We start from the raw sequence: 23,833 nt of genomic DNA, 5'->3' as shown, positions 1-23,833 counted from the left end.
AGTTATCGTTGTTTCATCGTCGTTCACGCTGTCGATACGTTCTCTCTTCATACATTTTAATTTACTGACCTTTCATCGTGCGCGCACTTTAATTCGTTCCTTTTGTTTCGCGACCGGATCCATCATCGTTCCCCGTTTTATATCTGCACCGACGTGCATTGTTGTAACCACCCCTTTGACGGTTTTGCTAAGTGAAGTGCACCGGCAACAATTTGTTCGAATTCCTGCTACCACAATGGATACATTTCTGACCGAATATCTGTATTTACGTTCGCTATTACGACATTGGTCGTTAGATTTTTCACGCTGTGCATTAATGCTCGACTCATTAAGAGCGTGCGAATCGTTTAACGCTTAATCTGTAGCTGTGTTTAGCATTATGGGAGTCGCTCGAGTTCGAGTCAACAAATCACCGCTTTCTGCCCGTTCCGACCTCTTTCATTACAATTCCAATTTCATTTCTGCCAGTGAAGCTTGAACGTTCGAACCGCCTAATGCGATCTGTCGGGAAATCAAGATCGCGTTTCTCACTCGCGGTGCGAAGCTGTAAACACGAAAATCGATCGCGTTCTTCAGCAACGGTCCCATGTATGCATAAAACGTTACTGCTCGACGATAAATATAAAATACCTTTTTTAGTGATCCTCTGGAACTTAAAGTCGTCGTTAGATATCGTCGAGAGGTACGCGGAAAAATTTATCGAAACAATTGGGTGCAGAACATTCTAGTCGCGTTTCTTGCGACTGGAAAGTGCTTATCGACCGAGCGAACGTTTGGAAAATCAGATTGTCGAGGCCATGGCGTTTTCACCTTATCGGGAGCGGGACACAGATGGAAGGAACCGCTACCATTTCAGCGGCGTATTTGTATTTCGACGCGAACGACACGGCGTAAAACGCGAATCGATGGTCTCGCGGTAAATATAAATCCTGCGTCGATCTTACGTATTCGAAAGAATTATAGCCGTTAAACCGGTGCAAGCGGAACGAACGTAGAGCGAGGAAAATCTCTACTGGGCTGGATTTCATAATTTTGGATTACGATCGTATAATCCTTTTAGCCATTTAGCAGTCTCCGCTGTACGAGTGGAATAGATGGACGGACGATACATGCGATATTTATCAGCTACAAGGGTAATAGGAGATGGCGGATGGCAGAGGAGCAGTGTCCCGGAAGGACGCGAAGCAGTTAGAAATCGGTTGTTTGTTCGCGGGATGGTGTCGCGTCGTCGACGTCGTACTCGTATCATGATAGCTGAGCGAACGATCCGGTCTCGTAACGCTTCGATTCGTCGTCGAATGCTCGCATAACCGGCTAGTCTGAAGCCGGATTTTCACGCGAGGACGTCGCTCGTAAAAGCCGGCGCCGTTCTCTCGCATAATCCTGCGGCTACGCTGCTCCCGCCCACGCTTTACGACCGTTTCACCTCTGTACCGGAATGACATAATGCAAAGCGAACCAAGATTTACATCCCATTTGCCTTGCTTTCCGCGATTGTCCGGGGTTAACGGTACTTCCTACTCGTATTTCGGATTTTCTGTCGGCCACCCAGGCTACCCCTTTGTTTTCCGTCCGAGAATTATTTCGTTTCGGGGCTGGTTGCCTCCCCTCCCGGTCACGCTCGCAATTACTGCCGTCCCTCTGGCGGCCTCGCGTTTTTCACAACTGCACGTTGCGCGGCGATATTTTTTTCCGCTACTTGTTGCTCCTTTTTTCGCCGTTCTGCCCGCGTAATTGCGCTTTAACAGTCTCTTGTCGGTATTCCTTCCTTTTTTTTCTTTTTTCGTCGCCTACTCGCTCGTCCCGTTGTTTCGCGCGCGCTTGCCTCACGCGTTCGGTTTCGGGCTCCGAGCTCCGGGCTCTCTTATCGATGCCACCAGGGACAAAAGGGTGTCGGTGCCCTTGGCGGTCCCTCGTCGGCGAACGATCGCGATGTAACGCTCTCTTGCACCGGAGCCGATTCTCTGTCGAGCGGACGACGACATGCAAAACGAACCAAGATTTGCATCCGAACTGGCTGGTCGCTTTACGCCGCGCCGGCCACCTCTACACGACCGAACGAGTTCTCCCGTTCGATTATGCGAACGTTCGTGTCGTTACGGACGACGTGCATTGCGCGGCATAATTTCACGGATCGCACGTGATGCTTGCAGCCGCGCGAAAATATAACCTGTCATTCCGCTCTTCTTCGTAGCAAACATCGCTTTGCGCATCTTCCGTTTCTTTCTTCTTTCTTCTCTTATTTTTTTTTAGCGAACGTCGAGGCATCGAACAGTGGATTTCGCTGCGATATCGATTAGTCAGTCGCTCGGCGACATCGGGGAAATAACGTTTCGGTGAACAAGGTTTTTTGAAATCCAGTTAGAACGCGAGCACTTTGCCAATTCGTAAATTTAATCTCTCTGACTTGTATTTCTATGCGTTAATAAACGCAGAACAGCGTAACAAGCGGGCCAGCACGTTGCATCCTTTCAATCACGGCTTTAAAACCACTCGAGTTCCAAAATTTTCATTCCATATTTCGTACGACCTCGTTGTTTACCGTTGTATCCTATCGATTCTCTGATACTGTACGCGTTATTTTCCTGCCGTCCTTTCGTTTGTTCGTTGCACCTATTCCAACGATTCGGCGTAATCGTTTAGCGTGAACTGTAACCGTCGAAAAGCTTTTTCTACCTTTTCGGAACTCGTTTCCGAATTATCGCGTGGATGGTTTTCTGCGTCGCACCAAAGTCATCGAACCGTTCTCCTTCGGTTGGACAACCTTCTCGCTATTAATAGGTTCCTCCCAATAACACGCGCGACAGATTAGAATTAAGAATCGTTCACGGTCTCTTCAAGGTTTTTCTATCTTTAAAAGAATCGCTTTCTTCACGCGTCCCTCCTCCCCCGTCTTCTTTTCTACCGCGATCGTTTTTTCACCAACATGCACCTGTTTCTCGCTCGAAGGCAACAGTGGAAACGTATCGTTGAATTTCAAACCGCAATTCGAGAACAGAAGCCGGACGATTCCGTTACCCGATTATTTTCCTTGGGAAATCGGGGTTTCGATTGAAAATAGCGAAATCGATGTGTCAACGATTGCCTCGCGTTCCTCGATAATCGGCAGTTTTCGTTGGCGGTCGAGGATCGTCGGGAAAACAGTTGCTGATATTTTTCACCGGTCAACGAGAATATGGAACAAAAAGATCGCTGTTTCGATTACGTTGAAAAAATGAGGCGCGCTGTTTTCAATTATAAAAACATCGTTCCGGGAGCAGTTGTTTGTTCAGTCGCAAAAAAGGAAAATATTTAATCGACCCTCCAGCGAATTTTCGAAATTCGTATTAAAATCAACGTATTTCTTGTTCCGCTGTTTCCTCTCTGTCTTTCTGCCTGCCTCTTCCGAATAATCGCGTTACTGGTGTTTCACGACCGGACATCCCCGGTTCGAAAGTATCGATCGGTCCGTCGATGAATTATTAACAACGCAGCAGGTTGCGTCAACTCCATTCGTAATAAATCGCGAGCATGCAAGAAGATCAGGTGAGATTCGCGTGGCGCGAAATTTCTATCGGTCGGCAAATTTTTCAAATCCTGGGTCATTCCGCGCAGTCTCCGTACAAACAAATAATCCGTTATCTAGTCTTGGTTTTTTCAAAGGTTTATCGCGACCACGGAGAATTTTTATAACAGCGTGGCTCGTTCGCTTAAAAAAGATACGCCACGATAATTCCGATTCGGTGAAAAACCTGATACCGTTTCCAACATCTTTTTGAAGCGCTGCTTTTAACGACTTTCACTTTCTCTTTTTTTTTTTTTTTTCTATCCGTACGTCGATGACAACGTGAACGGTTCCTGTTCGATTGTCCGGCAGATTTTTTTCCAACACGTTACTTTATAGGATTACCTGTGTGTCGCACGATACGTTTCCGATAAACGAATTAGAGATCTTGAACAAGGGATCGTTTCCTTTTTTCTCTTTCATTTTTACTTCAATCCTCGGATAAAATACTGCGATATTTTTCGGTGGTGTTCTCCTTGAACGTTTACTATCAAAGCATCGTTAGCTAGCGGTCTCTTAGCAAGCTCGAGGTATGCTGTTGGTTCTCACGCGCTCCATACGTCAACCGTGTTAATGCAAATACAGCCCAGCACTACGAATAACAAGGTGCAATGTTACAGTTCGCGAACAAACTTCACTTGAGTTTTGAAACGGTGCAAAGTTCACCTCTGATGCGGAATTAACCCTTAGTAATCGTCGTTACGGGTAATAGCGGTACGTGTAATCCAATTGCGTCGAGTTGTTGCAGCTTAGATCGTGCAAGTCGTTCAGGTTGTTCTTTTATCTATGGCAAAAACGTTCCCGCAAGCCACTGCGTGGCTCGTTAGCGAACGTTCAGCGTCGAATTTTGAATCGTCGCACCGACGAAATCACGCTCGGACCTAATTTGACAGGGAACACGGGGGATAGTAGGTAGAGGGAAGGGCGTAGAATGGGAAGCGGCGCGGTGTGACAGGCTATAGGAGTGTCGCATCGGTTAATACAACGGGACTAATGAGTCGGACGCATCGAGTCTCGGAATTCGTACACTCGGCATTCGTTTCGGATACGGTCGCTCGAATTCACCTCTAATTAAGGCGTTAATGAAGAGCCTCGGGGAGAGTCCGATGATCACTTTCCTCTTTTAGTTGAACCCTTCGTGACTTTCCTGCTCGGCGACCACCCTCGGCAACGGACATTCGAGGAAGGGTGGTCGATTGTCGAGCGAGAATTAATCCTACGCGCGATGAGCGATGCCTGGAAAGCACGGCTATGCACACGCATCCGCTATTGTGCGCCGACGGCTTGCCCGTTAATTAAATCATACCTAAATAGGGAGCTTTGTTTTCCCTCTACGAAATTTCCAGAGATAAACTAACCGCGACACAGTTTGATGCTCTGATCTTGGTGGTTTGGGCGTTTTCACGGACTCTTCTCTCGTGCTAATGCCAGTAGAAGAACGATGGATCAAAAAGTGGCAAATTTTGACCTCTTCAGGCACTTAAAATTCTAACGAGGCATCGTTCTGTAGGTTCTATGATTTCGTAAAAGTATAATCATTTGTAACAAATTTGTCGAGAACGTTGTAAAAGATGTAGATGAATTTAACGATGCACCGAAAAACAAATCAGAACTCTCTCGCTTCAAACGATCGTAACTTGGAAATTAAAATTCCAACACTGTTTTGTAAAGGGAATATAAGCAATATAGTTTATATTGCATGTAAAATCATATTATTCAAATTGGTAATTGACGACGATAAAATGCGAGAAATTGAGCTAAAGTGTTAAGATGCAAATATGTTCTTAATTATAAATGTAACTTCTAGAATAAGATGTAAGCTATTGAATACGAAATATTCCACTTATACTTCGTCCTCCTCTACTACAGAGACCATCTCTTCCCTCAGGAAAAATATCGATTATACTCTTAATTAATTTAATCTGAACACTTATAGAATGATACTTTATTAGAAATTTAAGCGCCTGATAGATCATTTAACAGCTTTTAACTCCTTCTTTTTAGACGAAGACTGAAAAATAGCTACGTTTCTTTTCCTTTAAAGTTTAACGTATGCTTTCGTCGATGGATAAATAAGGACGCTTTCCAACGGCCCCTTTTTCACACGCGTCGATGTAGTGACAGTCGTCTCGTGTAGTTTTTCGAAGGTCCTTAATCGTAAACTCGTCGGGCTATGAACATTTGGACACCGTTAAATTTCGATTATGGACGAAGGCCTCGGGGGAAGACGAACGAGAACGCAATCGATTCTCTTTTACCGATTTACCACGACAATGCAGCCACCCCTTTGCAGTCCAGCCAGCCTACCGCTCGCCGCCCTTTTCTGTGTTTGTTCGTGGAATATATGAACGCGGAAAGGAGGACAGAACGAACGTCCTCGCGTATTGAAAATTCCCTGTGATTGGGCGCAATTGATCAGACTACGGTATTGCGGACTACCTAGTCGCTACCGTTCGTGATTTCAGTTCGTATTACCGGTAGGCTAATGTACGCGCAAACGTAACGCGAATCTGTCGGATTAGTCGCTCGTGACTATCGATAATACTAATTTTCGATTCTCGTTCCTCGGACTATTCGGTCCGTCTGTTTCTGATTATGTCCCCGAGGATTATCTAGGATTACTTCTAATTCCCCGAAGCTGCATCTTCGTTTAAATTATGGAATTTTGACGCGTTATGCGCATTGTCCTTCAACTATTCAATATTTTTTCCATTTTCATTTTCGCTTTCCATTTGTTGCATTCTGTTACTATCGAAGTCGAAAAAGAAGAGCAAGGTATCATTGTTGAAGTTCATTTAGACGATTGAAAACAATGAAGTTATTTCAGGTAGGCTGCGTATTGTATCGTATAAGAGTAAAGATATCTGGAGAATATTTAAAATCCAATTTAAAGAGAAGCTGCCGGTTCGCCGTATTGTGAAAGAAATCCGCAGCTGTTTTTCCAATAAAGCCGAACTTCGTTTCTCCGAGTTCGAGCAGCTTCTCGTAATCTTTCCACCGGTATTGTGCCATCCTCGGTTCTATCGCGAACCAGTTTCTCCTTCTTCGCGTCGCACAATGCCTGACCGTTGTCTCCGGGCTAGAGGTCGATTTAAAACCGTGATTTCTGCGCGGCAAATCGATACCGTTTATCTCGACAATTCCCAACCGGAAAATACAATCGAAACAATTTTTACTCGGCTCTCGTATCGCTGTATTCCACCAAGTTTCCACAAATTGTTTAAGAAATCTCTTATCGAGGGATTAGTGCACTTTCCCAAGACCGAGGAGAATCGAATTTCTTTTATTTCTCTATCGCGATATCTCGTTCTTTCTCCATGTGCTTACGTCTATAGTTTCCACGATCCCGTGCATTACGATGATCGTCACGTTTACACACTTCGAAAGATCCCAATTAAACGCATACGTAGATCAACAGCGTGTTCGTGCCTGGATGCGCGATCGCGTTCTCTGGACAGTCCGTTTGGAAATCACGTACTCAGCTCTTGATGACAGGAGAACGTCAACGCGCGATATCCCTTGGGAAGGACAGGAGGTTGACGTATGAATTTTAGCTTGATCACGACGTTTTGCAAATAAAGTTGGACCGGTTCGGTGCTGTTCGGTTTTTAACGTATAATAATAGCGGTTCTGGCCCACTATTGGGATTCGTAACATCGCGTACGACGAAGTAGTCACCGGGGAAAGAGTGATCTCCGGGCGGTAATTAACGAGCGGTCTTCGCAGTCTTCTATTTCCCGGGAATGCGCGTTGTTTTGTTTTCTCTCGAGTTTACCGATTCATTATTTTCCCACCGCACCGCGTGATGGATCCCTTCTCGATAATTAGCATCGCGATTAATCACCGCGTTGTCCGGCACGACAGCGTTTGTTAAAGTTCATCCTTGAACCGTGCTTGAATTTTTCCGGACCGATCGTGAACGACAAGCAGCGGCTGGTTCTTTGGCGGCGAAACACTTGTCGCGTTTCGTGACCTTTGTTCCTGACGAAAAAGCAGCGAGGGAACGGCAGCGTGCGGCAATCATGAAAATCGAATGAATTTCCAGGCAAGGGCTGGCGGTCGCGCAAGAAGCAATTTCTCTTTCGGTACATGCACAAGACAGGTTTAATACATCTCGGGCGGTAGATATTCATACGTTTTACTTCACTCGGCGAGCGTTGGTCGCTTTTTTCGCGAAAATCGGCACCGTCAACAGCAGAGCGGCGAGCCTCATCGTCGTCGAGGAAACGCGAGAAAAATAAGTTTCGCCAGAAATAAAGCAGACGATAAAAATCGCTTGCGAAAATAAAAGCTAACCACGGCCGATTTACTTTGGGGGCTGATTTTCGCGTGGAAAGTTCTCCGTGCAGCGAAGAAAAGACAGATTCTCTGGCCATGTTTTTTTCTTTCCTCGTCTTGAACCGGGACGACGCGAATCGCGGTTAGCAAATATCCCAGAACCAACCGCGGTTCGATTCGTATTTCTATTTCGGTAATCGCATCCGAGGCGCGGCGCGAACTTAAGCTCGTCCCGAGCTGCATTCTCTCCCAACGAATGAATTAAATTTATCGCCCATTAAAATAATCCGAATCGGTTAAATGCGATTATTTCCTTTAAGCAGGAAGCTTCCTTTAACCGAGATTCATATTAAATTTAAAGCGATCCCTATTGCGGCGAGTGCTTGATTATATTTCACAAGAGGTAATCCAGTAAATCATTTCTATTTTCGAGCGTCTGCCAGAGCGACGTTGTACATTAATTTATAGTCCGTCGGCTTGGCCAACTTATTCATGAATTATCGCACTTTTAAACGAATTTTCCCGAAGTAACAGGTTGGCTCGGTTCGCCTCAGCTCGATTCGACTAGGCGTTGATCACGCGGAAACTTTTCGTTGTTCGATCCATACAACGCGAAATGCAATATCACGCGGTATCACCGTATTCCGATACCGAGCGTAACGCCGTTTTCAATCTTCTATGGTGTAGCCAGTGATCTTCCAATCTTTCCGAAGGCAAGTTACGTTCAAAGCAGCAAGTTCGATTAAGTGAAGCGGTTACGAGAATCGACGTGGTTGCGTAGTTCGTGTTTTATGGACGTTGCTTCTTTTACGACGGATCTTTTCGCGTAATCGCGTTAACACGCACGCGAAACGACGCTTTCCAGCGAATTGTTTCGTTTTTTCTCTGTTTTTCGTACCTTCCTGCTTTTCGCCGCGCGTTGTCCTCGCGCATCGGATCGGTCCTTCTGATTGTAGCACGGTTCTTTGACGATTTCGAAATAAAAACGCAACGTCGCGTTTCAGCTCGGACGTTGCTTATCGTTTCTCGTCCTTGGCCGGAAACAGGCGGAAAGCTATTTTCACGGGGGAAGAAAAGTGACTCGTCTCGAAACGACTCGCTGGAATGCAATAAGAGACTAAAGACGGCAGACGAGAAACTGTTTGCTAGCTATGAAAATTTTCTATTGGCTTTCTTCGAGGGTTCTTTCGTCGCATCGCGACTCCCTCTCGTGCCACGGCCTGACTCCGTCTATCAACTTTCTACGGGAAGAATCTTTTGTTTCGAATCAGTCGTTCCGCGTGCCGGTGCATTTACCTTCCTTTTGTCTCGCAACGAGTTTCAACGCCATTGTCGAAAACTTGGAGATCTTGGGACTTAATCGGTGCGATCGTCGTCCATTTAGCTTGTTGCGAGTTCGCTGCGCAAACGAGGCGAAATCGATGGTAACAAAAGAAAATACGTACACCTACCTGCTGGCGCTTAACAGAAAAATCAAGGAAACGCAACGTTTTAATCCGTGAGAAACTCTGAATAAAAGAAAGAAAGAAAAGTAACGAAAAGGTCAACGTAAGATTAAAAACAAAGGCGGTTACCGAGATGGAGATGACGTTTAATCGTAAATCAATAAAATTAATGAATTAAATAAATAAATTAAAAATGTTTATACACATATTTATATATATAATATATATATATATATAATATAATATAAAACATAAATAGGGTCCCGAGACTGCTGGGGAGCACAGCGCATATCCTAAACGCCCCCTCCCTTCCATTTTTCTTTACGATCTCGCGAAGCCGTAACGTCGAGAATTCCGGAAGAGATCGATTCGCCATCGCGTCCGCCCAAAATATCATCGTTCCACTTTCTTTCTGGTAGCTGTCGGAAAAGACGCGTGTTTTAAGAGGGAGAAAAAAAAGTACCACACCGTGTAGCAAAGGAAGTCTTCAAAGGAAGTTCCGATGCGAAAACTAAAAACCATCAAAGACGTGTCGAACGATCTTTCGAAAAATCGACAAATTTCGTAACTTGAGTTTGCCTTGAATTACTCGACCCAATCCAATCGTCTCGTTCGGAAAGTTCTCGACCAACGTACCCATTCTCTCTCCATTTCTCTACTATCATTTTTCTCTCGCTCTCTATTTTCATTAACTACCTTAAGTCTCTGCTTTAACTAGCCTAGCGCGTATTACATTATCATATTTTACATAAAATCGTTTTTGCCTAGTGGTCTCTCTCTTTTTCTCCCTTGGCTTCTCTACCGATTGGCTCGAGTGGCTAATATTCTCGTTTCTCTCGGTGATATTTTTACATACGTAAAGAAGTTACGGCCCTTATCAATCGTTGTTGGAAAATTCTGGGGAAAAACGCGACCACGTCGCGAAGAAAGGAACAGAGTCGAAAGCGAAAAAGCGAGACGACGACCACCACGCGTCGATGATAATTTCGCCGGCGACCAGTGAATTACGATATTTATTCCGGTCGCGCGACACAATCGATCTACGCGAAGCGTTCTCGAATTGTCCCGATGGTCGCGTAAAAATACGAAGAAATTTTCGGCCAGACGTCCAACTATATATCGCCTGCCCGAGGTTCTCGTTTCTGGTGTTGCGTCGTTAGGCCAGTTTTCGCGACCAACCTCTTTGCTCCCTCGCTCGCAACTTTACGCTTCACCGATGTGGCCTACATTTTCCAACAACGACAACAACGACGACGACGACGACGAAGAAGACGACGACGACGACGACGACGACGACGACGATGACTACGACGATGACGAATACGACGATGCCCCCTTCCATCGTCGCGAAAGAGAAGTCACCGAGGACGAGTAGCAACGGACGTTAAGCGTGCGATACTTGGTTCACGAAATTTCTCAACGAGCCGACCGTCGCGAAATCTCGAAACGCGTCTACCGTCTTTGATCTGGAACAATTCGAGACGGCAAGACTCGAAGCTGTCAAATATTTAGACGCGTTTCGAGATTGCGTTAATCCCGTCGCTGAAGATGGATACCCGCACGAAAGGTACCCTTTCGTAACCTTTAACCTCCTTTCTCTACGCGTGTTGCACACTCGTTTTTTCCTTTTTCGTATACTTTTACGTAGACGTATCGACCAAGACGATCTCCGAGCGTTTCAACCGTTCTCACGACGTCCTTTATCGAGACCCTGGGCTCTTTGGTATTGTTCTCCCGTAGAGACTCCGAAAAGTGCGACCTTCGAATGCTCTTCTGACTGCATCCCTTCCTTTTTACGTTCTCCATCGGTGGTTCGCGATCTTTCGAGGTCAAGCACCACTTCTGAATCACGAGCGTCACTCGAACGCTCTCTTCTGCCTTCCCGATATGAAACTGAAGGGGTTCGGGACAGGCGAGAATCCGCCATAATTCTTTCCCTTGCACACCCTCTGGTACGTTCACCTCTGTCTCTCCGTTTTCCTTTCACACGCGCGCGTACACACGGACACACAGACACACGCACACTCAAACGTACGAGAACGTACATGCTCTCCCGTTCGTTTCTTTTCTTCTCGCGAATAGAATTTCGATAGAGACGCGAGGCACGTCTCGTAACGCGACATTTTCTAATAGAGAAGTAACAATAGTAACGGCGGTAGAAGTAGAAGAGGAAGAATCGAGGGAGGAAATAGAGCAAAATAGAAGAAACTCGTCGAGGTGATGTAGAAACAGAAGAAGAGAAAGAAGAAGGTACGAATGCCCGGTGCCAAAAATTGATTTTGGAACCCGTTCCTACAATACAGAGGACTCGTTCTAATGCCCGACAACAACGGTTCCCGAAAAATCCGCACGTAGATTCGCTCCCGTGTTTGATTTTCTTTTTTTTTTTTTTCCTATTCCCCTGCTCAATGTTCTCGTCGTGTATTTCGCTGCGTTTCCGTTCGCAGATATATTTCGCTCGATCTCGAGATCGATCGCGTTATTACAATCGCCTCCACGTTTGTTATTTTGGTCGCGCGTTGGCCCTCTCACGACATTCTTCTCGTGGGCTCGAAAGGCTGTTTCGACCGACTATACCGAGTACACCGAGTTCAACGTTAGAAAAGGGTCTACTCGGAATGGAAGGGCCCCGCGCGATTATCGCTAGCAGTAGTACGAGGTCGATAGTCCCAGCTTGCAGGAAAACGGCGCCCTACGCCGGTTGTACACACTTCCGGTGCTGATGACGTCCTTCGTCTCGCACCGCAGACCCGTGAAGCCTTCCGCGCATCTGCAATCAACGAAAGAAAAACATAATTAACAACGTGTCTCGTACGACTTTATTAGCAGCTGGTTATCGTTCGAACGAGAATACGAACGAGACGTAGACGCGTAAAAATTTCTCCGATTCCTCGGTAATTTTTGGTGTCGTGTGACAAGACGGCAGGGTTAAAGGAGGGGAGAGATCCCGTGCAGAGACAGCTCGATGTGTCCAAGACGTTTCTTTGGAAAAATAATGTTATGCCGACGTCGAGGTATTTATAGCACGGTTAACTAACCACGACGAGACGTACGAACGCTGGTAGACGTGTCGTTTGCGGCATTCGCGTGTTCGCAAGCCACAAGCAGAGGGTCATCAGCGTAGAATCAGAAATGTCCGCCCGGCTGCTAAACGATTTTACGCGTGTTTCTTCGTAATTACGTTTCTTTCTTCGAATATAGAATTCAATTGGAGCAAAACAAGAGATTTTCGTTCGAGTGGAATGTTTTCCGATTACCGACCAGTTCCCAGCAACACTTCTACCCTCGAGAAATTTTATTTGCGAAGGAATTTCAAGACGATACGGCACACGCGAGAGAAAAGAGGATCCAAGGAACGTGGATTGTCCCATTGATACGATCCTAGGGGAAATCAAGGGGAACGCTTTTGTCGTGGTTTCGCGGTCCGCGCCTCCGATAAAACATACTTTCGTCAGCGTCGAATTTGTAGAGTCCGAACCGCGTGTCTTTTCTACTTCGTGAAATCGCAAAAGTAAAATTACCGATAGAGCTTTTTGATATTGCTTGACTGTGTCTGATCGCAAGATATAAAGAAAAGAAGATATAAATAAAAAATCACGGCAATGCCCTTCCAAAGGCATCGTCTGCCGTCGAATATCGGTTCCTGTTTAAAGCGTATTAAAAAACTGACAAGGAACACACAATTAATACCGCTAACACGGTAAATACCTGCGAAAGTGCGCGACTCGTTCGCGCTATTTATTCCCCGGAGAACGATCTTGCAATAAGATTTTATAATAAACTTTGCCTGGCGATTTTTAGGACGGCCGTCCGCGACGATCCTCTACCATCGCATTTCTTTCCGTCTCTCTTTCTTTTCTCTCTCGTTTTCCCTTCTCTGACGCCTCCTTTTTTTTCTTCTCTCTTCGTTCGAGCAGCACCCTCGCGAATTTACGAGGACCACGTACTAAATATACTTCGCGGTAGATTTACCGTTGGACAAACCAGAAACAGCACCGGAGATAGTGCAATTTACTGTACCATTCACTTGAACCCATTAACGCTCGCTGGTAACTTCGGCTCGCTTCGAACACGTAATTGGCTTTCCATTGAGATTTATCGTAAACACGCGTGTTTACCGGCACGAGTTGCTCTTTTACACGCCATCGTTGTTGAATAAACTCGTCGCGAATCGGTGACTTTTCCAATATGAAAAGCATACAGCGACCCCCCGCGTTCTCTGGAATTTGACCCTCTGGAAAGTGGCGTTCTCGTGATTCGGTTGACGATTTCGATAACGAAACACTCGGCACTCGAACACTAAGTTTTCTCTAAGCTTACGCCTCGCGATATTATAACCGACAGTGTATTTTTGCGTTGAAGCACTGCACTGTCGAGTTAAAACGAACGACATAATTCGATGATAGGATGGGACAGCTTGTTAATTATTATTTTTGACCGAAAGCTAGGTATAAATAAAAAAAAACGCTTGCAGCGACATACAACCGACAGCAGTCGTTAAAATCTGATCTTCCGGGATGACAGGTTTTATGGGAACGCGATTTCTCGGTTGAGCGTAAACTGGTGATACCGCGGTATATCCTGAGCTCGATAACACTTTCGCGGCGAGTACGTTACAAGTGCGTGTTGGAATATTTACACACGCTGCTGACGCGCCATAAAAAAGGAAATGGTGAATTAAAATTCTTCGTTACGTTGCCATCATAAAAGTAGCCATTTCTCAGAATCGATGGTTTGCGCACGTGATCTTTAATAATTACGATTTATCGACTGTTCTACATACTCTTGATAAAGAATAATTTTAGGTCTAATACCCGGTATTCACGAGCAGGTACTTTATGAAATTATGAAATATACGATTTCGTTTGAACTCGGTTGATCATCGAAGCGTAATTATTGTGCATACTAAAGGATTCGTTAGTCCGCTTTTCATGGTAAAAGCAGGAAACGGAATGAGACGGTAGATGAATCGCAGGAGTCTCGCGATTGATCGTTTTCTTTCCGTGGCGCACATTGTATTCGCGTCTCTGATAACGCTAGAATGTCGTTTCTTTTGCTCCTTTTTCCACGGTGGTGGACAGCGAAACCCTTTTCCACTCTCGCAGCCAGAGCTACGAGTTAGCGAAAGTGTCAAACTTTCAACGAATAAAAAGTTGGAGAGGCGAGTATCAAAGCAGATTCTTTGCAAGAGTCAATCGCTTTAAGGACGTCTTTTATTAGAGGAAAATTGCTCCCGAAGTTTCTCGAAAGTCGTTTGCTTCTTCTCGCCAGTGTCCTCGTGAAAAGGGTGACTTTTGTTTTTGGGCAGCAGTTCCCTTCCTTTTTTCCTCGGATAATTAGTAAATCGAAAAGGTGCGAGGGTCGAAGAAAGAGGCGAGAGGAAAAGATTTTACCGTGCCTGGGCTTTTATTAACGAGGTTCCAGATTTTATTAACTAATTCGACGGAGCTACGTGGAGCTCTCTATCCGGCTGGGTTTTACAGGAAATTAATGGTGCACCGATTACAACCAACGGATTTGTTGAATCGTTTTATTATTAACGGCGCATCAGTGAACCAACGTGCAGCACGGGGGAAAAATTCGTTTTTAAAAGCTCCGCGCCGTTGTCCTGTCCCAGTTGGGGAAAAAAGCTTGTAAAAATAACCGAAGGTACGTTTGCATTTGGAGTGGAGTGTGCGCATCCCGAATTGTTGGTGCGTCGGCGGAAGTCTTAACCACGGTTCTGGCGATGGCCGTCGGAGACCGAGGCAACTACGTATATTACGATCGCAAAATTAAAAGCAGCTTTTTATACGGGTTGCTCCTCTACGTGTAGGAATATTTAGGTTTAGAAAGTCAATGTCGGTTGGCTGTGTGCAGTGAGAAATAGAAAGGGATGAAAGAGGCGCAGGGTGGTGGTTTTCCTCTGGTATTAATTCCCATATATGCCGCGAGTGAGGCTCAGTCTGTAACTACAGCAGGACGCGCAGCCATGTATACGGTCCGTGGCTCGAAAGAAACTTTTTTGCGGTTTACTTAATTTAATAACGCTCCCGCGGTACGCAATTTCAAAGATAACACTTTAAATGGGCGGGGGCACGAGGCTCACCTCTTTCTCTCGCGTTCAGCCCACCCTTTCTTCGCGCTTTCTGTGTTCTTTCTTTTTTTTTCTTTTCCTCTTTCTGCCAGCTCTATCTTCCTTCTTCCATCACAGTTTTTATCACCTTCTGTCTCGTTTTCCGCCCGCCTCTCTCCTGCTAGTTTCTCGGCCTGTCTGTCTGTTTCTCTTTGAAATTATTCGAGCGTGCAGAGAAACGCATGCGCGCCTACCCTCGCCATTCGTGTCTCTGAATGTGTGTAGAACGACTCTGGTTATAATGTACCGTACTTTATTTCGAAACACTCTCTAGCAGCCACGCGGGGCTAGCTGGTTGCCTCTTCCACACCCCTTCTTGTTACGTGGTCCCGCGCCCTACTCCCTTGGCGGATAGTTTCCTGCGAGCAAAACTGGGTTACTCGTTTCGTCGTATGGCGTTTCCATCCACCGGGGCGTATACGTATTCCTACCATCTTGGCATTTCCAACAGGACTCGAGCAAAGTTACCAGAAGTCCCTCTCAACCTTTCAACCCCTTCGCCGAGACATCCATTTACAAACTGACGCGTAATAAAGGTAACGCCCATTAACGCGATACAGTGATCACGACCCGACTCGTCCGAATGTTTGTTTCTATAACGCTAAAGGGTTGCTTTCTCTTCCGACTTAATCGTTGGTCGAGGAAAATTGGCAATCGTTCTTCGAGCAACGAAGCCGTCAAGCGAATCGTTCCTCCATTTGATGAACGACACAGGCAGGAAGAATCGATTCGTTACTCTTAATCCGGTGTCTTTCAACGGCTCACCCTTCTCATCGTGATATATGGCGATCATAGGGTTAATCGTAGTCCAAGTAATTAGCGCGAAGTTTCTCTGGTCGACAGCTGTCCGGGGTCTCTAACCCCTTTGAAATTTGCGGTCAAATCTCTGGACTGGAATTCATAATATCCACATCCTGAATTATAGTTACATTAGCGAAAACGTCGAACCAGCTACTCGCAGTCTCTCAATTACCTTAATCTAAGAGGAGTGGTATCGCGCGTAGTCGGATCGATGAACCGACCGAAAAAACGGCGAAAGAAAGCGAAGAGCACGGGGAAACAACGAAGAGGGGGAGAGATACGTTTCTAGATAGACTGTTGCCAGGTAGTAACCAACCCCTGTCCATCGAAAAGGCACGATTTACGTGGCGCGTTTATGTCAAGGAGGAGCTCGTGAAATAGTCCAGCGTCGACGAATAGTTGCTGGTCGTTATAAGTAGATTTATGCCGAACCATAACCTTCGGACGTGGTATATGGAAAGATAGGGGAGGGATGTCATGGATGGGGAGGATTCGATGGAGGGAGAAGGTGGAGGGAGAGGTGACTGCTGGGTCACGAGGGAAAACCCTGATGTCCCGAAGGGTGCCAGCTGGCGGGACAGGTTACTGTCTGGGAAATTGGGACGTCGGCTAGAGCCGTTCACCCTCGATCATTTTCCATCGTTGCGCCATTGCCTGTTAGCACCGGCCACCAGGAAAACGCTCGAATGCCGCTAGAGGTGATTTCTGCTGTTGAGTAACCTCAGCCCGGAAGTTCGGTTATTCCGTTCCGTTCTTACCGAAGCGAATCAGCCGAAACTCGAATTTGCTGGAATTCGTAGGAATCCGTTGGACCGATGACCACGAAACTTGATTCGACGATTTCTAGATGCGGTGCTCGGTTACATTTCGCTCGGTGCTTCTACCGTTACCCTCGTCGATGATCGTTGACGTCCAACCAAAATTTAACCAAAGTTTCGAAAGCCAACGAGGACGCGTTATCTCGAATTAGCAAGTTGGACTAACTTCGTAGTAAGGGATCACGTTCTTTTATGCAGTTAATCGGGAAAATCGATTAATTAAACGCACGTTAAATACACGGAGCGAAAAAGACAGCGTATAGGAGACGAGATTTAGGTAGGTTTTGGGAGTCGTGCGGGTCTAACTGTGTCGAGAAGGGATGGACTTTTTCAGCGGTTGAAAATATAGTGGAGAAAGTTTCGTCCAACTTCGCCGGTGTACATTCAATAAAGCGACCAGCCGGAAAAATTCCGAATATGTTGGTGAATAAAAACGGTGCTGGTGCAGAGGAGTACGGCAGGCGGACGAATAAAGTCGGGGGTGAAAATTTTACGAGCGTTGACTTACGATCCATGCAAGTGTCCTTCTGCCATGGCGCGGCACGTCGTTTAGCCTTCGAACGGTCCTCGATCTTTCTCTAATTAATTAAGGAAGCGTTTAATTAAGCGAAACGACCGAATTTCGCGCGGTACGAAGCTACGACCGGCCCCGAGTAAACCTTTAAGAATCGGCGCGAGCAACGTAATTAGCCGGGTTCTCGATATATTCTGGTGTTCAACCTGAATTAATTTGCACGAGACACGAGTTTCTACGAAGCTTCCTCTTTACCGCGTTGTTGAACGCGTCGCATGAAGCAACTCCGGCTCCAGCGAATGTAAATGGTGTCACGCTTAAGGGCGGTGAATTAAATCGACGTCGATATCTGTTCGTTGTTCATTGCACGCGAACGCGTGTAATTATTAATAATTATTTAATCGGAGCATCGATGACGCGAATCAGCGAGCGTAACCGCGCATCGCGTCATACGCTGTTTCACGAATTCGCTATGCCGCACTGATTTGCGGTCACGATCGGCCGGCGGAATCGTCCACGATTTCGTAATATTTATATTCGATGTCGGTGAGGGCAAGCCGATTGGTAGGCCGCATCAGGAAACCGATTAATTACTTCGAATGGCTGGCCGTGACTGATCGAAATCCAGTGGAAATCCGCGTTGAAAAATCGGTGGCCGTGGAACGTCGCACGCTACATAGAAAAGCACTTCGATCGGATTGGTCTGGCTGCGACGAGTCGTTTGATTAAGTTTCCGTTTATTACCCTCGTGGACGAGACCACGTCGAGTTTTCCCTCATTATTATTCATTTTCCCGTGGCCGACTTACGCGTCCACCGAACTCGATACCGATTCCGGTTAATTTCGTACCCCGTAAAGCGATATTAAAATCCGCAATGACGCTGATGTTTTTGCCTTCTAAACAGACAATATCTGCGTATCGGTGTGTACGTGCATGTTTAAAACACAGCAAAATAAGCAAACACCTCTTTCCGTGACTATTAATGTTATCAGTTTTAAGGACGGCGCGTTGAACGCGATAATTTAACTCTTTTTCGTTATTAACTTTTTTATCGCTTTTATCGTTATACGAGGCTAATTTTCAATTGAAATTTTACAATCGAAACTCTCAGATACAAATTCAAACATTTCCTAGCCGAAATAAACGTACATAACGATGATCAAATAAGAAGCTAAACGAAGATGTCTGGTTTTCGTCTTCGACTTGTCTTGGTTTGCGCATCTTTTACCTTGGATTACTATTTATTGGCATACCTTGAAAGCCAGTTGCCGTGGCGAGAAGCAGGTTTGCGTCGGACAGCTCTATTTCCTTAAACGACGGTTCGAGGTAGTTACGGGGTGGAAATGTCACGCAGCCCGCAGCTAGCTGGTCCTAGCCGATCCCGGCTCAACTTCCGCCTCTACATGTGTTGGCCACATATGTCACCAGAACTAACTTTTCAAACCCCGCTCGCTCTCCTATATAACCTTCCTTACACATTTCGCCCCGAGAGAGTCGCCACCGATCGCTGGGTCAACATATCCACCCGGAAAGTTATCTTCGCCGACCGAGATATTGATAAAATCGAGACGGTTGTTTACCGTTCTCCTCGCCAACTCGACGCTTCCGCTAATTATTGCTCTCGTATGCTTTTCAGTTTCCGCTTTTAACGTCGTTTACGAGTACGTCGTTCGACGATGATGGACAATATGTATATCGGTTCTAGTTGGAACGTTAATGACTGAAATACATATATCGAGCGTAATGTGAGTATCGATCATAATTTGGCAAACAATTACTCGTCGATAAATAAAATGACACAGTTTGGAAACTCTAGTCGTCCAAAGTAGTTCGTAGGTATTATCATCTAAAGGTTAATCGTTCGGTTGGTTTCTTCGACGAAAGTTTCGATATCGATTGCGAATATCTTTTCAATCTATTTTAGATTTGCAATGTATGCATAATTCATAACGGCCGACGGGAGCGACTTGTTATTCAAAGCCAATCCGGATGCACAGCGTGGGGAATGGCACAAGCGGCGCGTACGTTTTAATACTTTGGCAGTTTGTCCATGATAATTCAATCGTTGAATCGACTGTAGACATTGTGGTCTTAATGCTTAGATCGCTACGTAACATCTGCAAGGGGTATTAATCAGCGGAGCCATTAGTCAGCGTTTCGAGTGTAAAACGCGCAAGCAATGCGCAGGGATGCACGTTAATTAATTAAGTTGCTAACGGTGCCGTCTTGCCGGTTCGACTTGCCAATGTTTTGCTCTGCCTTTGCGAATCGTCGTTATCGCCCACCTCTGCGTTTCCTCGATTTCTTCGTGTCTCCGTTTGAAATTTCTTTGTCGCAAAGTCCCAAAAACCATGCTCGCGTAAGCGAATATATTCTTTGGCATTGTCGGTAGTTCACGTTAAAATGGATTTAATTGCACGATGATCGCGCAGAAATTTACGACAGAATTGTTTTTAATTTTATGTACCGTGTAATAATAAATCCTGGTCGATGGTCAAGATATAAATATCATACTGGTGTGGCGATTTCGTTCGATCGAGCTGTCGAATCTATCGATTTTTCGAGACAGACGGTTTTTGGAGACCGGAATCAGCGGAGGATCGGTGCGACGCGGTTACGCGAATCCTTTTCGGCCGGATTTACGACCGCGAACTCCATTCAGAATTGCATTCGAAAATAATATTCGTAAGCTCACGCTGTGATCTAACTGGAATCTGCGTTAACGAAAACTCATTCATGGTCTGCCTTTATCAGATTCTATTTCGACAGTTCGAACGATCGCGCGAAAGGAAAACGCCATATGCACCAACTTGAAACCGGCCTCGGTGCTACGAGGGCATGCGGCGCGATGGAATATTCAGCCGTTTCCGTTTTTATTAGGTCCAACAGATTTGTTTCGTCTGGCTGTCGATTCATTTTTTCCTCTGGTTTCGGACAACTATCTCCGGTAGCCAGCTGTAATTCGACTATAAATTTCCTATCGGAGTTGCACGTATCTCGAGTGGCAAAAGGGTCGCAAGTTCTTTTTATATTTCGACCCCGCGTCGTCCACCGGCGTCCCTCTTTCCGTTCCGCGTTACTCTTTGTCGCCTCAAAAAATTTATTCGCTCCTCTCGATGTTCACCGACGCGCTTGCCTCTGTTTTTCCGTCGCGCGACACTCGTTCGTCGAAAGGTAAAATCTACTCGTTTCGACCCTCGATCGGCTGCACCGTATCGATTTATCCGCGAAACCTCTCTCCGTGCGCCCGGCTTTATCGTTCTATGTTTTTTTTATATTTCAGCTTTTTTACATCGGAATAGTCTCTCTGATCGAGAGAAGCCGAAAGCGCTGACTAGAGCTCGCTAGTCGTAAAGATAAGAATCATATGATTACGACTTCTTTTTATTCCCAGAATGTTTCGTTATTACAGGAGAATTAAAGAAATCGAATACGATCGCTCGCGGCACGCGTTCGATATTCGAGAATAAGGATAATTCGTTCCGCTATCTTGGCTTTAATCGTTTGTTAAAATGCTTTTTCCCTTCCCTTATTCTTTTTTCTCGCATTCGCGATGGGTTGCAGGGGGTTAGCAGGGGGATGATGGAGAGCTTACGTAATTCGACATCGATATAATCTAGCCCGAGGGACATTCAGCCGGTAGGAAGGTGCTTTTAAACTTCACGAGGTGTAAATCTATCTTTACCGGCAAGCGTGCCGGTATAAATCAAGCGCGAAGAAAGCGATCGTTCGACGATAATCCGATGGATTAGTAACGTTCGGTCAGTAGCCGTATTTTCCATCCCTGAACAAAGACCGGCGGAAGCTCGGAGAAGCTTTCAACGCGGCTGTTCCATTTTATTCAGATTTTTTCGAGGAGTTACACACCTTTGGGAAAAATACGTACAGCGACTTTGCGTGGAACAGTGCATGCTTACGATTCTCATTTTCTGGCGTAATCCTTAATTAAATTATGAACCACGAGCTACGCCGAAGTTCACAGATAGAAAAGGAAGGCGTGTTATTTCGAGTTGTAACAAAGTACACAGTCTCTCTCGAACAACCGGGAATAACATTTCCTCATTCTCATAATTTTTACTTTGCGGAAGAATGGCTGTAGCTACGTATTTCAAAACTGTTTTCGCAAAAGTATCGAATTTTGTCGATGCGAAAGGACAAGCACGCGTAGAGATCAACGAACGTTGTCCCGTGGCATCTGCCAGTGGAATCTATGATAATGGAATACGCGAGCCGCGTTGCGAGGAAAATACGTGCACAAAGGGTTCGAGCGTGCGTTAACGTGCGGCTCCAATGGCCGAGCTTTGAATTTATTAAAATGCACACGAAATGCATGACCGTCGATGAACATGCCGATCACGGTGATATAGCCCAATATTAATAAAAGTTCGTCGGCCAAAGAGAGCGACAGACTCGGTAAAAACAGGTTTGTAAATATTAGCGGCGAATAATGGATCGTATCCCGTAGAGCGATCGATTTTTTAAAGGGGAATGAACGATTGCGAGGGACGTTCGCATTCTGATAATTACAGACATCTGGTTGAAAGCAGGCTAGCGTTCATTATGGAATTGATCGCGGCCGATGCGACACGGTGCGGCGCGAATTCACCGCCACGCGAGAATACGTGAAACGTCGAGAGACAGCGCGAAGGGTTACGCCGCGTCGTTCTGCGCCGAGTGAACGAAAACCGGGCGTGAGATCGAGAAAAATAGAATCGTTTCTCTCCTTTTCCTGTGGCTCGACTCTCTCCACCATGGGCCAGGTGTATCTTTTTGGCGGTGCGATGAGATTTTTGGCTCGCGATCAAGTCTCGAATGTTTTGGCTAGCCGTGGCCACGGTACCGTCTTGTCTGCCGTGCTACCGCGTCGCGAGAAAAAAAGCTTGATCCGAGCTTCCGCGCGACCGACGGGCTCAGAGAGGCCAAATTTTATTTTCTCTTCGCGAAGAAGACGACTTCGTGCAGGACTGTAACGCGAGACACCGACACTTCGTGCTCGCAGCTTTGCGTTTGGTCGCCAGTCGTCGCGCGATCTTCATGCAAATTTCCCCCGGACGGGATCAAAATCATCGACGCGCGCGCGACCTCTCTCAGCTTTAATTTCGCCCTGCCAGTTATGTTATTTATTTTTCTGCCCTGCGGAGAAATCAATACGCGCCGTAATGCCAGGCCGACGTTTTTCCACGACGCAATAAAATTTCCCCCACAGCCACCTCCGTGCCGTGAAAAAATGTAGCGGAGGATGTTCTCACAGTTTCTCTACAGCGTTCGAATTATTGGCTCGCTTGATATTTTCGATTGAGATCATTGCGATGCTGAATCGGGATAAATTCGAACGTTTGATATTGATATTTGCGACAGAAGGAAGCGCGTTATGATGTAAAGAAAACGTCGAAAGACTGACATGATAGGTATTTTAGTCGCGTGTCTTCGGGAAAATCGCGAGAACCGTTCGATATAGTTTTAAGGCCGTGAACGGTAGCAACTTGTCTAGATTGGCCGCGCGTCCGGAAAAAGCAGCGACGACAAAGATTTCGCGCGAAACCAGAAACGGCAACGGGACGCCCCGAGGTGAGACGAAGCTCTATTTTGTCTTCGCGAGAAGACACGTTCAGACAGGAGCGTAACTCTTCTTCGTCGTTGTTCGTCGTACCGGTAGTTCCCTTCTCTTCCATCGTTCGACCATCCCAGCGTATATTTTCGTCGTTGGTGCGACGTGGAAACGAGCGCGTGTGCCGATTTGCCAGAGTTTTACGTGTCAAAACGCGTTATCGTGTCGGTTGCGCGTTCGCGACATCCTTCCCAGCGATATTCCACAGCGGCTGGAGTTTTCATAAAGCCGATTCCGGCGAAGGGAGAGAGTGTCGCCGACACGCGTCGAAGATTTTCTCGCGACTCGCGTACCGGGGGTCGACTAAGTGGATCGGGTTAGGGGTACATCGAGTGGGTTACTGAAACGCCATTCACTACTGACGTTTCGATTTGCGTTCCGTTTCTCTTCCTTTTTCTTCCGCTTCTCTTCACTCTCTCTCTCTCTCTCTCTCTCTCAGTTAGAGAAACGTCGTCTGTAGGCGATAGGAGGCTATACAATGTGTGGATTTCTTTGCGGTGAAATGGGTTGCTAGAACGTCGATATCGATAAGGCAGCTTGGCGTGATTCGCGAGAATTTTTTAAAAGTCAACGACACTACGAACGCGATACACGCGCGAGAGGAAAAAGAGAGAGAGAGAGAAAAGGGGAGAATAGAGAGAATCATAAAAATTTTCGCGTTTTAATGTGCGAGCACCGGCCCGGTTAATGAAGACTGTAACCTAAATGC

The 23,833-nt window shown here is 46.1% G+C and overlaps 1 protein-coding gene across 2 annotated transcripts in view; it reads right to left on the bottom strand.

Moving 5' to 3' along the window:
• LOC126925010 (protein vein) overlaps positions 1-23,833 on the bottom strand; it is a 198,994-nt gene that overhangs the window by 11,258 nt on the left and 163,903 nt on the right. Inside the window, exon 5 of one of the 2 annotated variants that reach the window (XM_050740109.1) lies at positions 11,979-12,037. In XM_050740109.1, coding sequence (XP_050596066.1) covers positions 11,979-12,037 — 59 coding nt within the window. Of the gene's footprint in view, positions 1-28; positions 12,038-23,833 lie in introns of those variants that run through there. The other variant, XM_050740102.1, reaches the window with a different exon arrangement.

This window comes from Bombus affinis, chromosome 2 (genome assembly GCF_024516045.1).
Source record: "Bombus affinis isolate iyBomAffi1 chromosome 2, iyBomAffi1.2, whole genome shotgun sequence".
NCBI lineage: Eukaryota > Metazoa > Arthropoda > Insecta > Hymenoptera > Apidae > Bombus > Bombus affinis.
This window is presented reverse-complemented; position numbering and strand designations above follow the sequence as displayed.